Below are 18,487 nucleotides of genomic sequence, written 5' to 3' on the forward strand. Positions count from 1 at the left end.
ACCAGGTGTGTGTTTTATAGTGGGCAGGGCAGCTTTAAACAACTCATCAGTGATGGGGCACACACCTGACTTAAATTGTTTGGTAAAAATTGTTTTCACTTGCTCTTTAAGTCTCCTTAGACAGAGGGTTGACTTACTTATCTTTCCCCCTTCTGTCAATGTTTGCATGCTATCCTTATTAAAATATGAAAACCTATAAATGTTTGGATGTTTTTAGTTAAATCAGACACTGGTTTTTCATCTGTGTGATTTTGACAAAAATCAGATCATATTTGATGGTGATTTTATGCAGAAATGTGAGAATCTCCAAAAGGTTCAGATTCTTTTTCATACCACTATATATAGCATTTAAGCTAGTGGACTTTTGCTGAACAAGTTAGCCAATTCTTGCTAACATTAGCATTATATAGGATTTGGTGGTGATTTTGTGCAGAAATGGGAGAAATCCCTAAAGATTCAGATGCTTTTTAATGCAAGTGTTGTTTCTTCGTTTAAATGTCAATGCATTGACCACATGGCCTCAGGGCGGCCATGTTGGTTGGGGCGATGAAAGGTATTTTTGCTTTTTTAGTTTATCACTAGTAGACGTCCAATCCATTTGAAGTGGGACGGTCGACAGTGAAAGAACTTTCATTGAACGGCAGCAGCTATCGATTATATTAGTTGTCAATTAATCGATGGACTACTTAGTTTGAATAATTGAGTAATCGGACATAATTTAAATACCTGAGCTGAACCTCAAACAGTATAAAAAAAAATAAATAAATGAAGATCTAAGTACAACAAAAGAACAATTGGCTAACTTGCATTGCAAAAGTCCGCTAGCTTAAATGCTATAAAATGCTAAAACATTTTTTTTTCCTTACAATCCTTTAAACAATTCGGTCAAATACATATTCCGGCTAAAAGAAATGGCTAAATATACCTCTAAACTAATCTACGAATGCATTAAAAAACATATTAGCGCAAACAAAAACTTACCTTATGTTGGTCTTAACGTGGAGCAGCTGGATTCAGCCATGTGAAATGAGTTATGCCATATTCACTGTTGCCACTAGACGGCAGTGAATTTACCTTTTGTTGGTCTTAACGGGGAGCAGCTGGATTCAGCCATGTGAAATAAGTTATGTCATATTCACTGTTGCCACTAGACGGCAGTGTATTTACCTGATGTTGGTCTTAACAGGGAGCAGCTGGATTCAGCCATGTTAAATGAGTTATGTCATATTCACTGTTGCCACTAGACGACAGTGAATTTACCTTATGTTGGTCTTAACGGGGAGCAGCTGGATTCAGCCACGTTAAATGAGTTATGTCATATTCACTGTTGCCACTAGACGGCCGTGTATTTACCTTATGTTGGTCTTATCAGGGAGCAGCTGGATTCAGCCATGTGAAATAAGTTATGTCATATTCACTGTTGCCACTAGACGGCAGTGAATTTACCTTCTGTTGGTCTTAACAGGGAGCAGCTGGATTCAGACATGTTAAATGAGTTATGTCATATTCACAGTTGCCACTAGAGGGCAGTGAATCTACCTTATGTTGGTCTTAACAGGGAGCAGCTGGATTCAGACATGTTAAATGAGTTATGTCATATTCACTGTTGCCACTAGAGGGCAGTGAATTTACCTTATGTTGGTCTTAACAGGGAGCAATGGATTCAGCCATGTGAAATGAGTTATGCCATATTCACTGTTGCCACTAGAGGGCAGTGTGTCCACCCAAATCAATACAACGAAATGCAAACACTTTCAAAACAAACCATTACAACACTAATTAAATGAATACTCGAAGAAGCAAAATTTGATTCAAAGCTTTTTTCTAATCGGATTAATCGGGTTAGTCGATTGATAGTTGCAGCACTAGTTCATTCAATGGCAGCCAATGATATGATAGCAATTGCTTTACGTTCAAGTGAGTATGTAGTAATTTAGTTTTAAAATAAAAAAATGTACATATTTTTTATAGAAAACAATGTATCGGTATAGTATCAGCATCGGCCGATTTCACACAGATAGTTATCATAATCAGTGCACCTCTAGTTAATACATTTCAGAAAATTTTAAAAGTCAAGATGTCATATTTTCAAATATTGTGATGAGTTTGTAGGGGTTAAAGTTCACAGTAAGGCTGGCGCACTGCCGCCATTTTAGCACAATGGCGCCGGGGTCGCTGACCTTTAGTTCATGGCGCAGTGGGGTGTAGGGACGAAGTGCAACAGAGCGTCACGGCCGTGAGAACGGCTCCTCGGAAAGGGGCTGAAGGTCAGGGGTCATGATAGGGAGCGGCTAGCGAGCGAAGGGATTATTTTGTCCACTTGAGGTCGCCAGTTTGCCATTGTACACTGTAGTTAGTGTCTCCTTATTGACGCGTCTCTCCTCATGGCGCATTCCAGGAGAAAGCGCGTGCACTTCGACGAGTGCTGGCAAATTGTCGTCGGGTGACCTCGCGCGGTATTTGGAGACGCTCACTCGATTTTTGGTGTTGATTTAGGTCACCTCTTATTGATTTTGGGACACTTCCGGGTCAGTGCCTGTTGATTTTGAGCAGTGGCGCCTGCAGAAATTTTTCATAGGGGTGGCCAGATGGGGCCACTTAAAATCTTGGGGTGGCACACCAAAACTAAAAGCCATAATTTCAGGTTTTCGTTATATTATTTCAGTAAAAAGGTCCGGGGAAAACTATCAGAAAGACTTATGGACACAGTTACTGATATACTTTGGTGTATTGTGTAATATTTGATGTTACTAATGATTTAATGTGCATAGTCCATAACTGTCCAGTCAACATTTTGAGTTCCACAACAATTCTGTTTTATTGTGTTATGTGTATATTAGGCATAAGGTGTACACTTAACAAAACAAAATAATACAGATACAGATAAAAGCAAGTACAGAGGCAATCATATCTTAACTGGATATTTCCCAACACAATGTTAATGTGACACAAAAATAATTATTACTGAATGAACTAAATATAAAAAGTGCTTCCCAACAGGGATCAACAGATTACCAGGCTATAACAATCTAACGATATAATGGCAAGCAGGGTGGCCAGTGGGGTGGCCAACAAATTTATAGGGGTGGCCACGGCCACCCCTGTCCACCCCCTGGTGGCGCCACTGATTTTGAGGTCAATTTGTGTTGATTTGAGGGTGTTTCTGTTTTAGTTCCTGTTCATTCTGGGTCACTTTGTGTTGATTTTAGAGTGTTTAGTTGTCACCTGCTGTTCATTTTGGGTCAATTACAGGTCACTGGCAGTTGATTTTCGGTCACGTTGTTGATTTTAGGGTATTTCTGGTTCTCTTCCTGTTCATTTTGGGTGACTTTCTTAATTTTAGGGCATTTTGTTGTCACTTCCTGTTCATTTTTGGTCAATTACAGGTCACTCCCTGTTGATTTCAGGTGATTTTGTTGATTTTGGGGCATTTCTGGCTGATTTCCTTTTTCGTTTTGGGTCACTTTGGGTTGATTTTAGAGCATTTTGTTGTCAATTCCTATCTATTTTGGGTCAATTACAAGTCATTGCCTGTTGTTTTCAGGTCAGGTTGTTGGTTTTGGGGTGTTTGTAGTTCACTTCCTGTTGATTTTGGGTCACTTTGTGTTGATTTTAGAGTAATTTGTTGTCACTTAATGTTCATAATGGGTTAATTACAGGTCATTAACTAATCATTTCAGGTCACTTTGTTGATTTAGGGGCATTTCTGGTTCTTTTCCTGTTCATTTTGGGTTACTGTGTTAATTTTAAGGCGTTTCTAGTTCACTTCCTCTTCATTTTGGGTTACTGTGTTGATTTTAGGGCATTTCGTTTTTACTCCCTGTTCATTTTGGGTCAATTACAAGTCACTGCCTGTTGGGGCATTTCTGGTTCAGTTCCTGGTCGTTTTGGGTCACTTTGTGTGGATTTTAGGATCGTTCCTTTTCACTCCCTGTTCATTTTGGGTCAATTACAAGTCATTGCCTGTTGTTTTCAGGTCAGGTTGTTGATTTTGGGGTGCTTATACTTTACTTCCTGTTCATTTTGAGTCACTTTGTGTTGATTTTAGGGTACTTTGTTTTCACGTCCTGTTCATTTTGGGTCAAGTCACTGCCTGTTGATTTCAGATCACTTTGTTGATTTTTAGAGCATTTATGTGTCCCTTCACGTTTGGTCAATTACAGGTCACGTTGTTGATTTTGTGTCTCTTCCTGTGGATAGTGAGGTGTTTCTGGGTCACTTACTGTACATTTTGGGGCACTCCCTTTTAATTTTCTAGTCTCTTTCTTGTTGATTTCAGATTGCTTTGTGTTGATTTTAGGGCGTTTTGTTGTAATCCCATTTCATGTTGGATCAATTACAAGTCATTGCCTGTTGTTTTCAGGTCATGTTGTTGATTTGGGGGAATTTCTGGTTCACTTCCTGGTCATTTTGGATCACTTTGTGTTTATTTTAGGGTGTTTCGTTGTTGCTTCCTTTTGATTCTGGGTCAATTACAGGTCATTGCCTCTTGTTTTTTTAGGTCACCCTGTTGATTTTGGGACATATCTGGTTGAGCTCTTGGTCGTTTTGGGTCACTTGGTGTTGATTTTAGGGCATTGTATTGTCAAATATGGCAAATATCAGAATTTTTTTTTTTTTTTTTGCTAAATATCGGAGAGACAGCGAGAACCAAATTATTATTTGCCATGTGGCAAAACATTTTTGCCATCTGGCAAAATCTTTTTGCCATGTGGCAAAGTTTTTTGCCAAAAAACTTTTGCCCCATGGCAAATACCGCTTTTGGTTCTCGCTGTCTCTCCGATATTTAGCAAAAAACAAACAAAAAAAATCTGATATTTGCCATATTTGACAACGAAATGCCCTAAAATCATAACAAAGTGACCCAAAATGACCAAGAGCCACGAGGCAAAAAATTTTTGCGCTGTGGCTTTTTTTTTTTTTTTTTTTTTTTGCCGTGTGTCATTTTTTTCTGGCATGTGGCATTTTTCTTTTTTACCATGTGGCAAAAAACTTTGCCACATGGCAAAAAGATTTTGCCACATGGCAAATAAGACTTTGGTTCTCGCTGTCTCTCCGATATTTAGCAAAAAAAAAAAAAAAAAATTCTGATATCGGCCATATTTGACAATAATATGCCCTAAAATCAACACCAAGTGACCCAAAACGACCAAGAGCTCCATCAGAAATGTCCCAAAATCAACAATGTGACCTAAAAAAACAAGAGGCAATGACCTGTAATTGACCCAAAATCAAAAGGAAGCAACAACGAAACACCCTAAAATCAACACAAAGTGACCCAAAATGACCAGGAAGTGAACCAGAAATGCCCCCAAATCAACAGCCTGACTTGAAAACAACAGGCAATGACTTGTAATTGATCCAACAAAAAAATTTTCACATGGCAAAAAACTTTTGCCATGGCAATAAAAATGCCAGTAGAAGCGTTTGGCTTGCAGTGTTAATTGTAATGAAGCAGAAAGAGATATGCTAATTGCATGTGAAATGTAGAAAAAAAACGTGGTTGGTTCCACATGGCAAAAAAAAAAAAAAAAAAGACACACAGCAAAAAATTTTTACCACATGGCAAAAAAAAAAAATGCCGCATGGCAAAATTTTTTTCCCACATGGCAAAAACCACTTTTGGTTTTCGGCCTTGCTGAAATATTGTCCAATGTAATGATGAGATCTCAGCTCCACAATGACAGCACGGTGTCAAGGTGCCTCTCGGCTTGATGTATTATTCATAATCTCATTTCAATCCTCCCGCCTCGGCCGTAATTGATAACCGGTCGGCGCCGCAATCCCGGCAGGAAGTGGCCCTCCGCGCGCGTTGAATCATTTCCATTTTTTGGACACGAGGAATAGAAGCGGGTAATATCTTAGCTGGTAATGAAGCCGTCGCCGCTAATTAATTTATCCTGAGCCGGGTCGCGGTCCAGGTGGCCGCGACGTCACCGGGGCAAATGTTGACATTTGGCGCCGGATGTTTTTTTTTATAGACTGATGAGATGCGGGCTGATTGGGGCCTCTTGAGTGCGCCGTCCTTGATTGCTGTTGCACTCGTAAAGAACCCAGCGCCATTTTTGTCATGTTATTTCGGGAAACTGCAAAAACGGGGTGGCCCCGTCAATTGTCACTGAAATATGAGCATTAAAGTGATCCTCTACCTTAAATACATGTAGGCTCTAATAAACCACAATTGTTCTCTTGTACTAAAATATGTTGTTAGAAACACATAAAATGTTAAATCAATGGAAATATTTTATAATATTTAGTCCATATTTTGACCGTTAGTTGTTGCCATGGTTTGCGCGCTCGCAGTGATGACGTAATTGATATCTTTCCAAATGTGTAGCGTGTTCAACAATTGCTTATTGCTGCCTAAACTCGCGAAGTAAAATGCCATGATGTGCTGCTTTTGGATGCAATTTCCAGTCAAATGGAAACAAGGGGAGTAAAGTGAGTGGTCAAGGTGGAATTATTATTTTTAGTGAATAAATGTGCATAAGTGGAAGCTTCTCCCCCTTTTTGGTCCCTGTATGCACGTATCCTACCCACCACGCGTTACAACTGGCACCCGAACATTTTTCCTGGATCCTCAGTCAAGTAAGGGATCCGTCTGTTTCCTGGATCCAACGGTCCCACCGCGTCTGCAATATTGGTTTCGGATCTATTTTTTTATTCGTCGGTCCCACAGCGGCTTTTCGGATCGGTGTATTTTGTGGAATCGACGGCCTGATCGCGGCTGCAACATTGCCATGGGATCAGTCTAATTCTTGGATCTTCGAGTGGGTAAAAAACGCGGATTTGGATTACTATTGCTATCGTTTTTGTTGACTATTCTTCGTGGGAGTTTTCCCCAAATCATACCAAATAATCAAAGCACTATGGCACGCTACAGTGATGACAGTGACTCTGACACGGACCTTACAACAATGATGGAGTTCGTCAAGGAATGCGTGTTTGCGTACTGCTGAGTTCCCGAGTGAAGAGTGGTCAAGGTGGAAATATTATTTTTTGTGAATAAATGTGCATAAGTGGAAGCTTCTCCCCTTTTTGGTACTTTTATACACGTATCCTAGCTACCATACGTTACAATGTACAAGACATGGGTTACACAAGGTGTGCTCTTTGGCCTGTACTGTATGTAAAGCACACAACAGCTCTGGATGCTAACAATCTACACAATTATATTGGGATAAGTTTGAAAACGCAATATGCTTACCTTGAATATCTGCTAATAAAACCGGAGTTCCCAACAGCATGCACTCTCGTTCCCAACAGCATACGCTCTCTCGCTCTGTTGTCATTGAGACTTTTGCCCAACTTTTGTCTTATCAGGTATTTGCTGCACGCATTTTTCCCTGAAGCTCGTCTTGTGAACGACCGACAGTGCTGTCCTGCTCCTCACTTTTCAGATCTGGTTCAAATAGGAAGGGTAGAACCGACGACATGTTGGGAACGCTAACGAGTGACACGCTGGAATTTCGGCAACGGGCCCGGTGACGTCACGCACTGTGACCTAACAAGAATGGCGACCTATAACTTAAAATAATTTTACAAACTTTTTTAAAACAAAAACATTAAGAGGGGTTTTAATATCAAATTATTATAACTCATACTAACATTTATCTTTTAAGAATTATTTGTCTTAAAAATAGAGGGTCCCTTTAAAGGTTTAAACGAATTGGACATCAATCAGCATCAATGAAATGAAACTCAAAAAGTTACTCAAGTAAAAGTAATGGAGTAAATTTAACGTGTTACTACCCATTTCTGTAAATTAGTATTTTAAATGTTAAAAAAAAAAAGTTTAAATGTTAAAAAAGAAAAGGTCAGGTTTGGGTCCCTTTGATTTCTGCAGGCTTGTACCATGAAGCGCTAACGTGATTGTGGCGGCGTTAGCGCTTCCCTCTTCCCCGCCTTGGCGTTTGAAGGATGGTCGTTGTTTTCTTCTCATTATAACACTCTGGAGATACCACGGGGGGCACTAATGAGCCGGCGGCGCTCCATTCTGCCGGAGCCGGGACTTTCCCTTTTGTCCGCGCTGAAAAATGAGGCCTTTCCGGCTGCGTTTTGGCCCGCCGGCTCCCGCCGTACATTGAGTTAACATAAAGCGCAGCTCGGGCCGCCCCGCGTGACAAATGAAGCGCCTCGGTGTGTTTTGGAGGGAAAAGGAACGGCGGCTTTCGTCTTTAAATAAGATTAGCCCCCCGCATTCTGACTTAATAAGGTTTTTTTTGTGGTTTTCACACAACAAGAAGCAAGGGCGGAAAAACACAAGCATTTGAAAGAGTCAAGATTCAAGTTAGCTTATAGGCTGCTATTGACGGCGTTGGATGTCCGATTCATTTGGACTGGGGGGGCTGGCAGCAATGGTTTGTGTGGTGAACAAATACAGTGCTCTCCATAAAAAGATGAAAAAGATGTGTTTTTTTATAGGGCTGTGAAACGATTAAAATTTTTAATCGAGTTAATTACAGCTTAAAAATTAATCGCAATTAATCGCAATTCAAACCATCGATAAAATATGCCATATTTTTCTGTAAATTATTGTTGGAATGGAAAGATAAGACACAAGATGGATATATACATGCAACATACGGTACATAAGTACTGTATTATAACAATAAATCAACAAGATGGCATTAACATTATTAACATTCTGTTAAAGCGATCCATGGATAGAAAGATGTAGTTCTTAAAAGATAAATGTTTGTACAAGTTAAAATATTTGACGCAATTAACGCACATGCCCCACTCAGATTAAAATGACAGAAGTGTAATGTCCACTTGTTACTTGTTTTTTGTTATTTGGCGCCCTCTGCTGTTGCTTGGGTCCAAAGGATTTTATGGGTTTGGGCAGTGAGCATGGTGTAATGACATCAACAATGGCGAGCTACTATTTTTTTTTTTTAATTTAAAATTTTACAAATTTTAATAAAACGAAAACATTAAGAGGGTTTTTGATATAACATTTCTATAACTTGTACTAACATGTATCTTTTAAGAACTACAAGTTTTTCTATCCATGGATCGCTTTAAGAGAATGTTAATAATGTTAATGCCATCTTGATTTATTGTTATAATAAATTAATACTAGGGCTGTCAAAATTATCGTGTTAACGGGCGTTAATTAATTTTTAAAATTAATCACGTTAAAATATTTGACGCAATTAACACACTTGGCCCAGCTCAGACAGATTTAAATGACAGTAGAGTGAAAGGCCCACTTGTTAATTGTGTTTTGCGGAGTTTTGCTGCCCTCTGCTGGCGCTTGGGTGCGACTGATTTTATAGTGTAAGTAATTATTGCCCTCAACAATGGCGGGCTACTAGTTTATTTTTTGATTGAAAATTTTACAAATTTTATTAAAACGAAAACATTAAGAGGGGTTTTAATATAAAATTTCTATAACTTGTACTGACATTTTTCATAAAGAACTACAAGTCTTTCTATCCATGGATCACTTTAACAGACTGGTAATAATGTTAATGCCATCTTGTTGATTTATTGTTATAATAAACAAATACTGTCCTTATGTACCGCATGTTGAATATATATATATATCCATCTTGCGTCTTATCTTTCCATTCCAACAATAATTTACAGAAAAATATGGCATATTATATAGATGGTTTGAATTGCGATTAATTGCGATTAATTACGATTAATTAATTTTTAAGCTGTAATTAACTCGATTAAAAATTTTAATCGTTTGACAGCCCTAATTAATACAGTACTTATGTATCGTATGTTGAATGTATATATCCGTCTTGTGTCTTATCTTTTCATTCCAACAATAATTTACGGAAAAATATGGCATATTTTATAGATGGTTTGAATTGCGATTAGTTACGATTAATCAATTTTTAAGCTGTAATTAACTCGATTAAAATTTTTAATCGTTTGACAGCCCTAATTAAAACCCCTCTTAATGTTTTCATTTTAATGAAATTTGTAAAAATTTCAATCAAAAAATAAACTAGTAGCCCGCCATTGTTGATTTCAATAATCACTTACACAATGCTCATGGGTGTTGAAGCCTATAAAATCAGTCGCACCCAAGCACCAGCAGAGGGCGGCAAAACTCCATAAAGCACAATTAACAAGTGGGCATTTCACTGTACTGTCATTTAAATCTGCGTATTTTAACGTGATTAATTTAAAAAATTAATTACCGCCCGTTAACGCGATAATTTTGACAGCCCTAGTTTTTTAGCTTCTAATAATTAAAAAAAATTTTTTTAATTCAAATAATATGGGACCTTAATGGAAAAAAAGAGAAAAATCCAACCTTCAATACAAATGCATTCATTCAGTGGGGGGAAAAAATCCCACATAAAGAAAAAAATATTTGACATCAAATAATGTGTGTCACAATTATTAGCACCCCTGGTGTTAATACTTTGTACAACCCCCTTTTGCCAACAAAACAAGGTCTGGGGACTGAGATGGCCATGGGAGGAGCTTGATTTTGCGTCTGGTGAACCATTTCTGTGTAGATTTGGCCAGTTGAAGCCTGGGGCCGTGTGCTTTGGTCAGATGAGACCAAGATTGAGCTTTTTGGCAACAAACACTCTAAGTGGGTCTGGCGTGCCACGAAAGATGCGCATGCTGAAAAGCACCTCATACCCACTGTGAAGTATGGGGGTGGGTCAGTGATGCTGTTTCGCTTCCAAAGGCCCTGGGAACCTTGTTAGGGTGCATGGCATCATGAATGCTTTGAAATACCAGAACATTTTAAATCAAAATCTGTTGCCCTCTGCCCGAAAGCTGAAGATGGGTCGTCACTGGGTCTTTCATCAAGACAATCATGGCCAAATATGATATATGATATGATATGGCCAAATCCCAATCATATACATTTTGGCAATGCATTAAGAAAAAAATAAATAAAACTCGGACGAATATATACATTCAACATACAGTACATAAGTACTGTATTTGTTTATTATGACAATATATCCTCAAGATAGCCGCCATCTTAAAGCAGTACTAAAGCAGTGACTTCTCTAGAAGGCTCTGTTGTAGCGAACCGAATTAACTTTTCATCTAAAATACTCCTAAATCGGCAGAATCTTGTCTTGAATCTATCTTTAAATGATGAAATAGTTTTAAAACTTTGACAAAAGTAGACAGAAGGGAAATTATGGAATAACGGGAGCAATTTTAACAACTGTAACAGTTGATTCACAACATTAAATTAATTGAATGTAGTTTAAAGCTGCTATTTATTTACTGTTTTTTTTTTGTTGTATATTTGTTTACTGTTATACGCTAACTTGATACTGAAATAGTAGTTTGGTTTAGCCTGAGAGGATTTTTGAACAATTTTGGAACTAATGTACAAAACATTAAAAAAAAACAAAAAACAGGGCGGTTCATCAATAATCGTTTAATAATCGAATCGGAGCCTCTGAATCGTAATCGTAATTGAATCGTTAGGTGCCCAAAGATTCCCAGCTCTAATAACAAAGTATTGAGATGAACTTTTGGTATTGACCAAATACTTATTTTCCACCATGATTTGCAAACAAATTCTTTAAAAATCAAACAATGTGATTTTCTGTTTTTTTTCCCCCACATTCTGTCTCTCATGGTTGAGGTTTACCCATGTTGACAATTACAGGCCTCACTAATATTGTATATTATGTGGGAGAACTTGCACAATTAGTGGTTGACTAAATACTTACAGTGCCGTGCAAAAGTATTCGGCCCCCTTGAATCTTGCAACCTTTCGCCACATTTCAGGCTTCAAACATAAAGATATGAAATTTAATTTTTTTTGTCAAGAATCAATAACAAGTGGGACACAATCGTGAAGTGGAACAACATTTATTGGATAATTTAAACTTTTTTCAACAAATAAAAAACTGAGAAGTGGGGCGTGCAATATTATTCGGCCCCTTTACTTTCAGTGCAGCAAACTCACTCCAGAAGTTCAGTGAGGATCTCTGAATGATCCAATGTTGTCCTAAATGACCGATGATGATAAATAGAATCCACCTGTGTGTAATCAAGTCTCCGTATAAATGCACCTGCTCTGTGATAGTCTCAGGGTTCTGTTTAAAGTGCAGAGAGCATTATGAAAACCAAGGAACACACCAGGCAGGTCCGAGATACTGTTGTGGAGAAGTTTAAAGCCGGATTTGGATACAGAAAGATTTCCCAAGCTTTAAACATCTCAAGGAGCACTGTGCAAGCCATCATATTGAAATGGAAGGAGCATCAGACCACTGCAAATCTACCAAGACCCGGCCGTCCTTCCAAACTTTCTTCTCAAACAAGGAGAAAACTGATCAGAGATGCAGCCAAGAGGCCCATGATCACTCTGGATGAACTGCAGAGATCTACAGCTGAGGTGGGAGAGTCTGTCCATAGGACAACAATCAGTCGTACACTGCACAAATCTGGCCTTTATGGAAGAGTGGCAAGAAGAAAGCCATTTCTCAAAGATTTCCATAAAAAGTCTCGTTTAAAGTTTGCCACAAGCCACCTGGGAGACACACCAAACATGTGGAAGAAGGTGCTCTGGTCAGATGAAACCAAAATTGAACTTTTTGGCCACAATGCAAAACGATATGTTTGGCGTAAAAGCAACACAGCTCATCACCCTGAACACACCATCCCCACTGTCAAACATGGTGGTGGCAGCATCATGGTTTGGGCCTGCTTTTCTTCAGCAGGGACAGGGAAGATGGTTAAAATTGACGGGAAGATGGATGCAGCCAAATACAGGAACATTCTGGAAGAAAACCTGCTGGTATGTGCACAAGACCTGAGACTGGGACGGAGATTTATCTTCCAACAGGACAATGATCCAAAACATAAAGCCAAATCTACAATGGAATGGTTCAAAAATAAACGTATCCAGGTGTTAGAATGGCCAAGTCAAAGTCCAGACCTGAATCCAATCGAGAATCTGTGGAAAGAGCTGAAGACTGCTGTTCACAAACACTCTCCATCCAACCTCACTGAGCTCGAGCTGTTTTGCAAGGAAGAATGGGCAAGAATGTCAGTCTGTCGATGTGCAAAACTGATAGAAACATACCCCAAGCGACTTGCAGCTGTAATTGGAGCAAAAGGTGGCGCTACAAAGTATTAACGCAAGGGGGCCGAATAATATTGCACGCCCCACTTTTCAGTTTTTTATTTGTTAAAAAAGTTTCAATTATCCAATATATTTTATTCCTCTTCACGATTGTGTCCCACTTGTTGTTGTTTCTTGACAAAAAATTAAAATTGTATATCTTTATGTTTGAAGCCTGAAATGTGGCGAAAGGTTGCAAGGTTCAAGGGGGCCGAATACTTTTGCAAGGCACTGTATTTGTCCCATTGTATGTAGTACCCAGGTTACGAACAAGTTTCGTTTCTAAGCTGGCGACGTAACCTAAATTTCACCTAAGTCAGGTGCGTCGTAACCCGGGGACTACCTGTACTAGACTCACCTCTAATCATAAAACAAAATTTTGTCCCAAATCTAGTAGCTAGGGCTTCATTTTTGGGGGATGTTTTTCTTGTTGCAGAGACACAGAAAGCGGCGCTGGAGAAGGAAGCCAAGCTCAGCATCCTGGAGGCGGGAGTTGCAGATGTGAGTGCCTGCGCTTGTTTTGGTCACAGTATCTTATTTTGTACTTTATGATTATGACGTGTTCTGTCCTTACTAAACGTGAAGTCGTTCACCTTTACAGACATCAAACAAGACAATTGTGCTGTTTGAAGCTTTTGACTTCCTTCATTTTTTACAATTTGTAAAGCTGTGGCACACATATGTGCACTTAAGTTCAAAACAACACACATTTTGTGCCATTGATTTAAAAATAGGGTTGTTCCGATCATGTTTTTTTGCTCCCGATCGTTTTAGTTTGAGTATCTGCCGATCCCGATATTTCCTGATCCGATTGTTTTTTTTTTGCTCCCCATTCAATTCCAATCATTCCCGATAATTTTTCCCGATCATATACATTTTTCAGACGAATATATACATTCAACATACAGTACATAAGTACTGTATTTGTTTATTGTGACAATAAATCCTCAAGATGGCATTTAAATTATTAACATTCTTTATGTGAGAGGGATCCACGGATAGAAAGAATTGTGAGTTTTCTTAAAGGATAAATGTGACTTTGTATATTGTGACTAAATATTGCCATCTAGTGTATTTGTTGAGCTTTCAGTAAATGATACTGCAGCCATTTAACTTCTGCCCAAATGCATGATGGGAAGTGCAACCATGAGCGTAGGGGCACCAATTGATATATCTTCTCTGCGTTGAGAAAGAAAACATAGGGTGTTAAGAAAATGATCAACTACTACCTTTCTTCCCCACATTGCCTCCCATGTTATTTTTAATTGATGAGAGAGGTATTGTAAGGCTTTAGCCACATGATAAATGGCTCCAAAGGCTGTCAAAATTCTCTACTTATTATACGCTGCCTTTTAGCGCTATCTATTGGTAAAACTGCGTCTTTATAGATAGAACGCGACAATGCGTGAGTGGATCGTGCAGCGCATGCGTTAATTATTTAACGTGATTAATTTAAAAAAATTAATTACCGCCGTCAACGCAATAAATTTGATAGCCCTACTTTAAGCCAAAACTACTCTGGATGAGTGTAAGACATTTTGTCAGTAACGTTAAATACAATTAGAAAACGATTTAAAAAAAAAAAAAAAAAAAATTAAAAAAGGCATGTCCGATATTTTTTTGCCGATTCCGATACTTTGAAAATGACGTGATCGGACCCGATCATCCCGATCGATCGGGACATCTTTATTTAAAAAGCTATATTTTTTAGTACATGTTTTGACCTACGGAGGGCGCCGTGTTTTATGTGTGCAATGGACACTCGGGGTGATGACCTAGTTTGTCACTGTCACTTGACAAACACTACCGGCTTACTGTAAATCCTTCTACGCGGCGAGACGTCAAGCACAAAGCAGCGAGTACTTACTATTTGTGTTTTTATTGAGTCTTTTATTCACTTTTCATTGCCTCAAAATGCTTTTTGCATGTGTTTCCCTCTCATACTTTTAAGCATTACGTTTTCTTGCAGTAGCTTTAAAGCGGATTGTTGATCTGTTGACCACATTAGTCCCGTAGATTATTTAAACCACCCTTATTTGATATTGCTAAATTGAAGTATTAACTTCCGGCATCTTTAGTATGTTCTGTCTGTATGCATCTAAACAAAACAACCTGAAAGCGGACGGTAATACTTTGGGTGTCAAATTCACCTCTTGTAGACATTTCGCCAGTGTAGCACATTTTGGTCAAACACCGTTTTTTTTGGTCCTACTCTCATCTCATCCCGTCTTTCCTGTTTATTTTGCTTTTGCTGCTCATTTTGTGAATTATCTACAGCACTGCCATGGTCATTAGTGTTCCTCTCCGGTTCAAATTGAATGGGTTGAACAAATGACATGTTTATGTCACTAGAGTCATACTCTGGAAGTCCAGCAGCGTAAGCATGTGACGTCACCGCCCTGCGACATCAACAGCAATGGCGACCTACTACCGTATTTTTCGGACTATAAGTCGCACCTGAGTATAAGTCGCACTAGCCATAAAATGCCCAACGAAGAGGAAAAAAACATATGTAAGTCACACCGGAGTGTAAGTCGCATTTTTGGGTTAATTTACTTGATAAAATCCAACACATAGAACAGATATGCCATCTTGAAAGGCAATTTAAAATAAAAATACAATAGAGAACAACATGCTGAATAAGTGTACAGTATGATTATGTTAGATGATGCATGAACAACAAAATGCGAACGTGGCCAGTATGTTAACGTAGCATAGCTATTAAGTCATTCAGACAACTATAGCATAAGGAACATGCTAACAAGTTTACCAAACCACCAGTGTCAATCCAAAACACCAAAATAACATGTGAAATAATGAAATAATGTATTAATAATTTCACACGTCGCTCCAGAGTATAACAGGCATGAAAATCTCTCATCTTTCGGTGAAATTCGCCATTTTGAAGTCAGAAAGGGCGACCTACGTGAATTGGGTAGATCCGTGGAGAAATTATTTTTGGGAGCGTGGGGGGGTTTGGGAGATTTTTAAAAATTATTATTATCATCATCATGTAATTAACTTAGTACGTAAACTGAGCACTTGAGAAATCGGTTCTTTAGAAAAGTGACACTTGGACAGTCGGCAAATCCTTCTAGATGCTTCGCTGACGAGAACCAATCATCGGCCCAAGCTGCGTTCCATTATTCCAAACGCACGCACTCCTTCCGTGTGTACATGGGAGTGCTCGGAGAGCCTTTGGTTGCATTGCAAAGCTGCGAAAACAAAAAGCAGGCCTTATCCACACCGGGGCAGACCAGAGCGCAGCATACACACTTGCCTGTATTTGCCAGCAGATTGAATTTGGTGAGTAATGGTTTCAATCGTTTTCACGTTTTGCGATATAAAAAAGTTACTGCCGTTCGTTGCAGCTTGCGTTGAACACTGCCAGAGCTAGCCAAATCTCCCATGAAAAAAAATAGCTCCCGTTAAATTGGCGTCAAGCTTGTGTATTTAGCGGTAATATAAACGAAGAAACACACTGTTGAGTCAAATTAAGCGGCATTCTCTCGGATGGAGGGGGCGCCTCACATTGCTCCCGTCGTCCGCCGGAGACGCGTTATTTTCGGCTTGGATTTGAGCTGACGGCCGGTGTCGGCACAACAGCGGCCCGACGAGTGGTGGGAATGAGTCCTGCTTCTTAAAGCTTTTCAGAAATACAGGGATCCCTCGTTTTTCGCGGTTAATGGGGACCAGAACCCGCCGCAATAAGTGAAAACCGTGAAGTAGCGCCCCAACCACCCACACTTTTTTGTGCGTGTTCAATGCATTTATTCAGATTTTACATTGAAAAAAAGATACATATATATGAGACATGTTTTTTCACTTTTTTCACCAAAGTATCATTTATAAATGGTTTTCAAGCACTTCAAAATGTAAGAATTATGATAAGTTTTAAACATGTTACTGCCCCACCGAATTATTTTTAAACAAGAATAAAGTAGTTAGAAAATGCTTGGCTTTATTAAAAGCTTCATAGTGAGTCTACTCAAACCCTCTCAGGCTTTGGTAAACGGTGATTGGCACATGTGCAAAGTTTTTCTTTTTATATATCTTTTTTTGTTTGAAGCAACTTATTTGATTGAATAATAAAGACACAAATGTCCTAGCCAAAATGTGGCCCAAACGCAAAACATTACTTAAATGGAAAAATTTGTTTCAATCAAGAAAAATAGTTTTCAAATGCTTTTTTTGTCTCAAATTTATTATTGCAATCAAAACCTTTTTTTTTTTTATTGAAGCTACTTTTTGGGATTAAAAGTATATACTGTATTTTGATTGAAGCAACTTTGTTTTTGATAGAAGTAACTTTGTTTTTTGATTGAATAATAAAACCACAAATCTAACTCCATCGTTATTGAGTGAGAAAGAAATTAAGAAAGCTTTAAAACTAAAAGCCACCGGGGAGTCTGTTTGTTTGTTTAAATATTTATATTTCATTACATAGACATGCATCGTAGGGAAGGGAGATAGATGGATAAAAAAAAGGAGTTAGATGAGGCTGCTAAAGGCAGTGGATACCTCATCAGCTGGGTGAATAGCAAACCTGGTAAGAACAAGTTTGCAAGGATAGTCTGGTATTAAATCCAATTATAAACACAATTACAATGTTATTTTTCTATAAGATTTTTATGTCATTGCTTTATTAATCATTAGGTGCTAGAGTTGTTAAGTATGGATAATAATGAAATAATAGTTTTAAGAAAACTGTGCTGTTGGTGGCTCAGTGACCATCTGATGTGGTTTGTTCTCAGATGAACAAGTTGAGGAAGTTTTTGATGCAGAGGTTGAAGGAAGAAAAGAGGCAGACTGACTGAGTCACAGCAGAAAGTGTTGATGACAGTTTTGATTTCTATTCTCTGTTGCCCCCTCCCAATTAAAGTATGTCACAGTCGCAGCCAGTTATTATCTAAAGCTGGTTAAAATTGAAGTTATGTTGTTTTAAGGTGTATTAAATACTTGTTCATGTGCCCCTTTTGATCTACAAGCACCCGCCCCTCCACCGGTCTCTGCACGGCCCTGCTGAAACACAGTGTGGGTTGACAGAGCTCAATATTTTGTTGGGGTGTACAGTGTACTGGAACATATTTCCTCCACACCCTTCTCACCTTTTTAACCCCTGACCCATTTTCATGCCTGGTATAAGTCACACCCCCAGCCAAACTACGAAAAAAACTGTGACTTATAGTCCGAAAAATACGGTAGTTAAACTAATTTTACAAATTGTATAAGAACAAAAATATCAAGAGGGGTTTCACTGTCAAATTATTTTAACTCATAATAACGTTGATCTTTTAAGAACTACAAGTCTTTCTATCTGTGGATCCCTTTAACGATTAAACACTTGACACAAAAAATTGGTGTTCAAACGTCCATCTAATCTGATCAATATGTCAATTTCGTAGATGAAGT

At 38.6% G+C, this 18,487-nt stretch overlaps 2 protein-coding genes across 2 annotated transcripts in view; both read left to right on the forward strand.

Moving 5' to 3' along the window:
* Positions 1-18,487, forward strand: part of slco5a1b (solute carrier organic anion transporter family member 5A1b) — a 102,920-nt gene that overhangs the window by 19,568 nt on the left and 64,865 nt on the right. The window contains exon 12 of the mRNA XM_057857830.1: positions 13,512-13,576. Coding sequence (XP_057713813.1) covers positions 13,512-13,576 — 65 coding nt within the window. The remainder of the gene's footprint in view (positions 1-13,511; positions 13,577-18,487) is intronic.
* Positions 16,093-18,487, forward strand: part of LOC130930100 (nuclear receptor coactivator 2-like) — a 153,418-nt gene continuing 151,023 nt past the window's right edge. The window contains exon 1 of the mRNA XM_057857826.1: positions 16,093-16,381. The gene's annotated coding sequence lies outside the window, so the exon portion shown is untranslated. The remainder of the gene's footprint in view (positions 16,382-18,487) is intronic.

The sequence above is a fragment of the Corythoichthys intestinalis genome, chromosome 14 (assembly GCF_030265065.1).
Source record: "Corythoichthys intestinalis isolate RoL2023-P3 chromosome 14, ASM3026506v1, whole genome shotgun sequence".
Lineage (NCBI taxonomy): Eukaryota > Metazoa > Chordata > Actinopteri > Syngnathiformes > Syngnathidae > Corythoichthys > Corythoichthys intestinalis.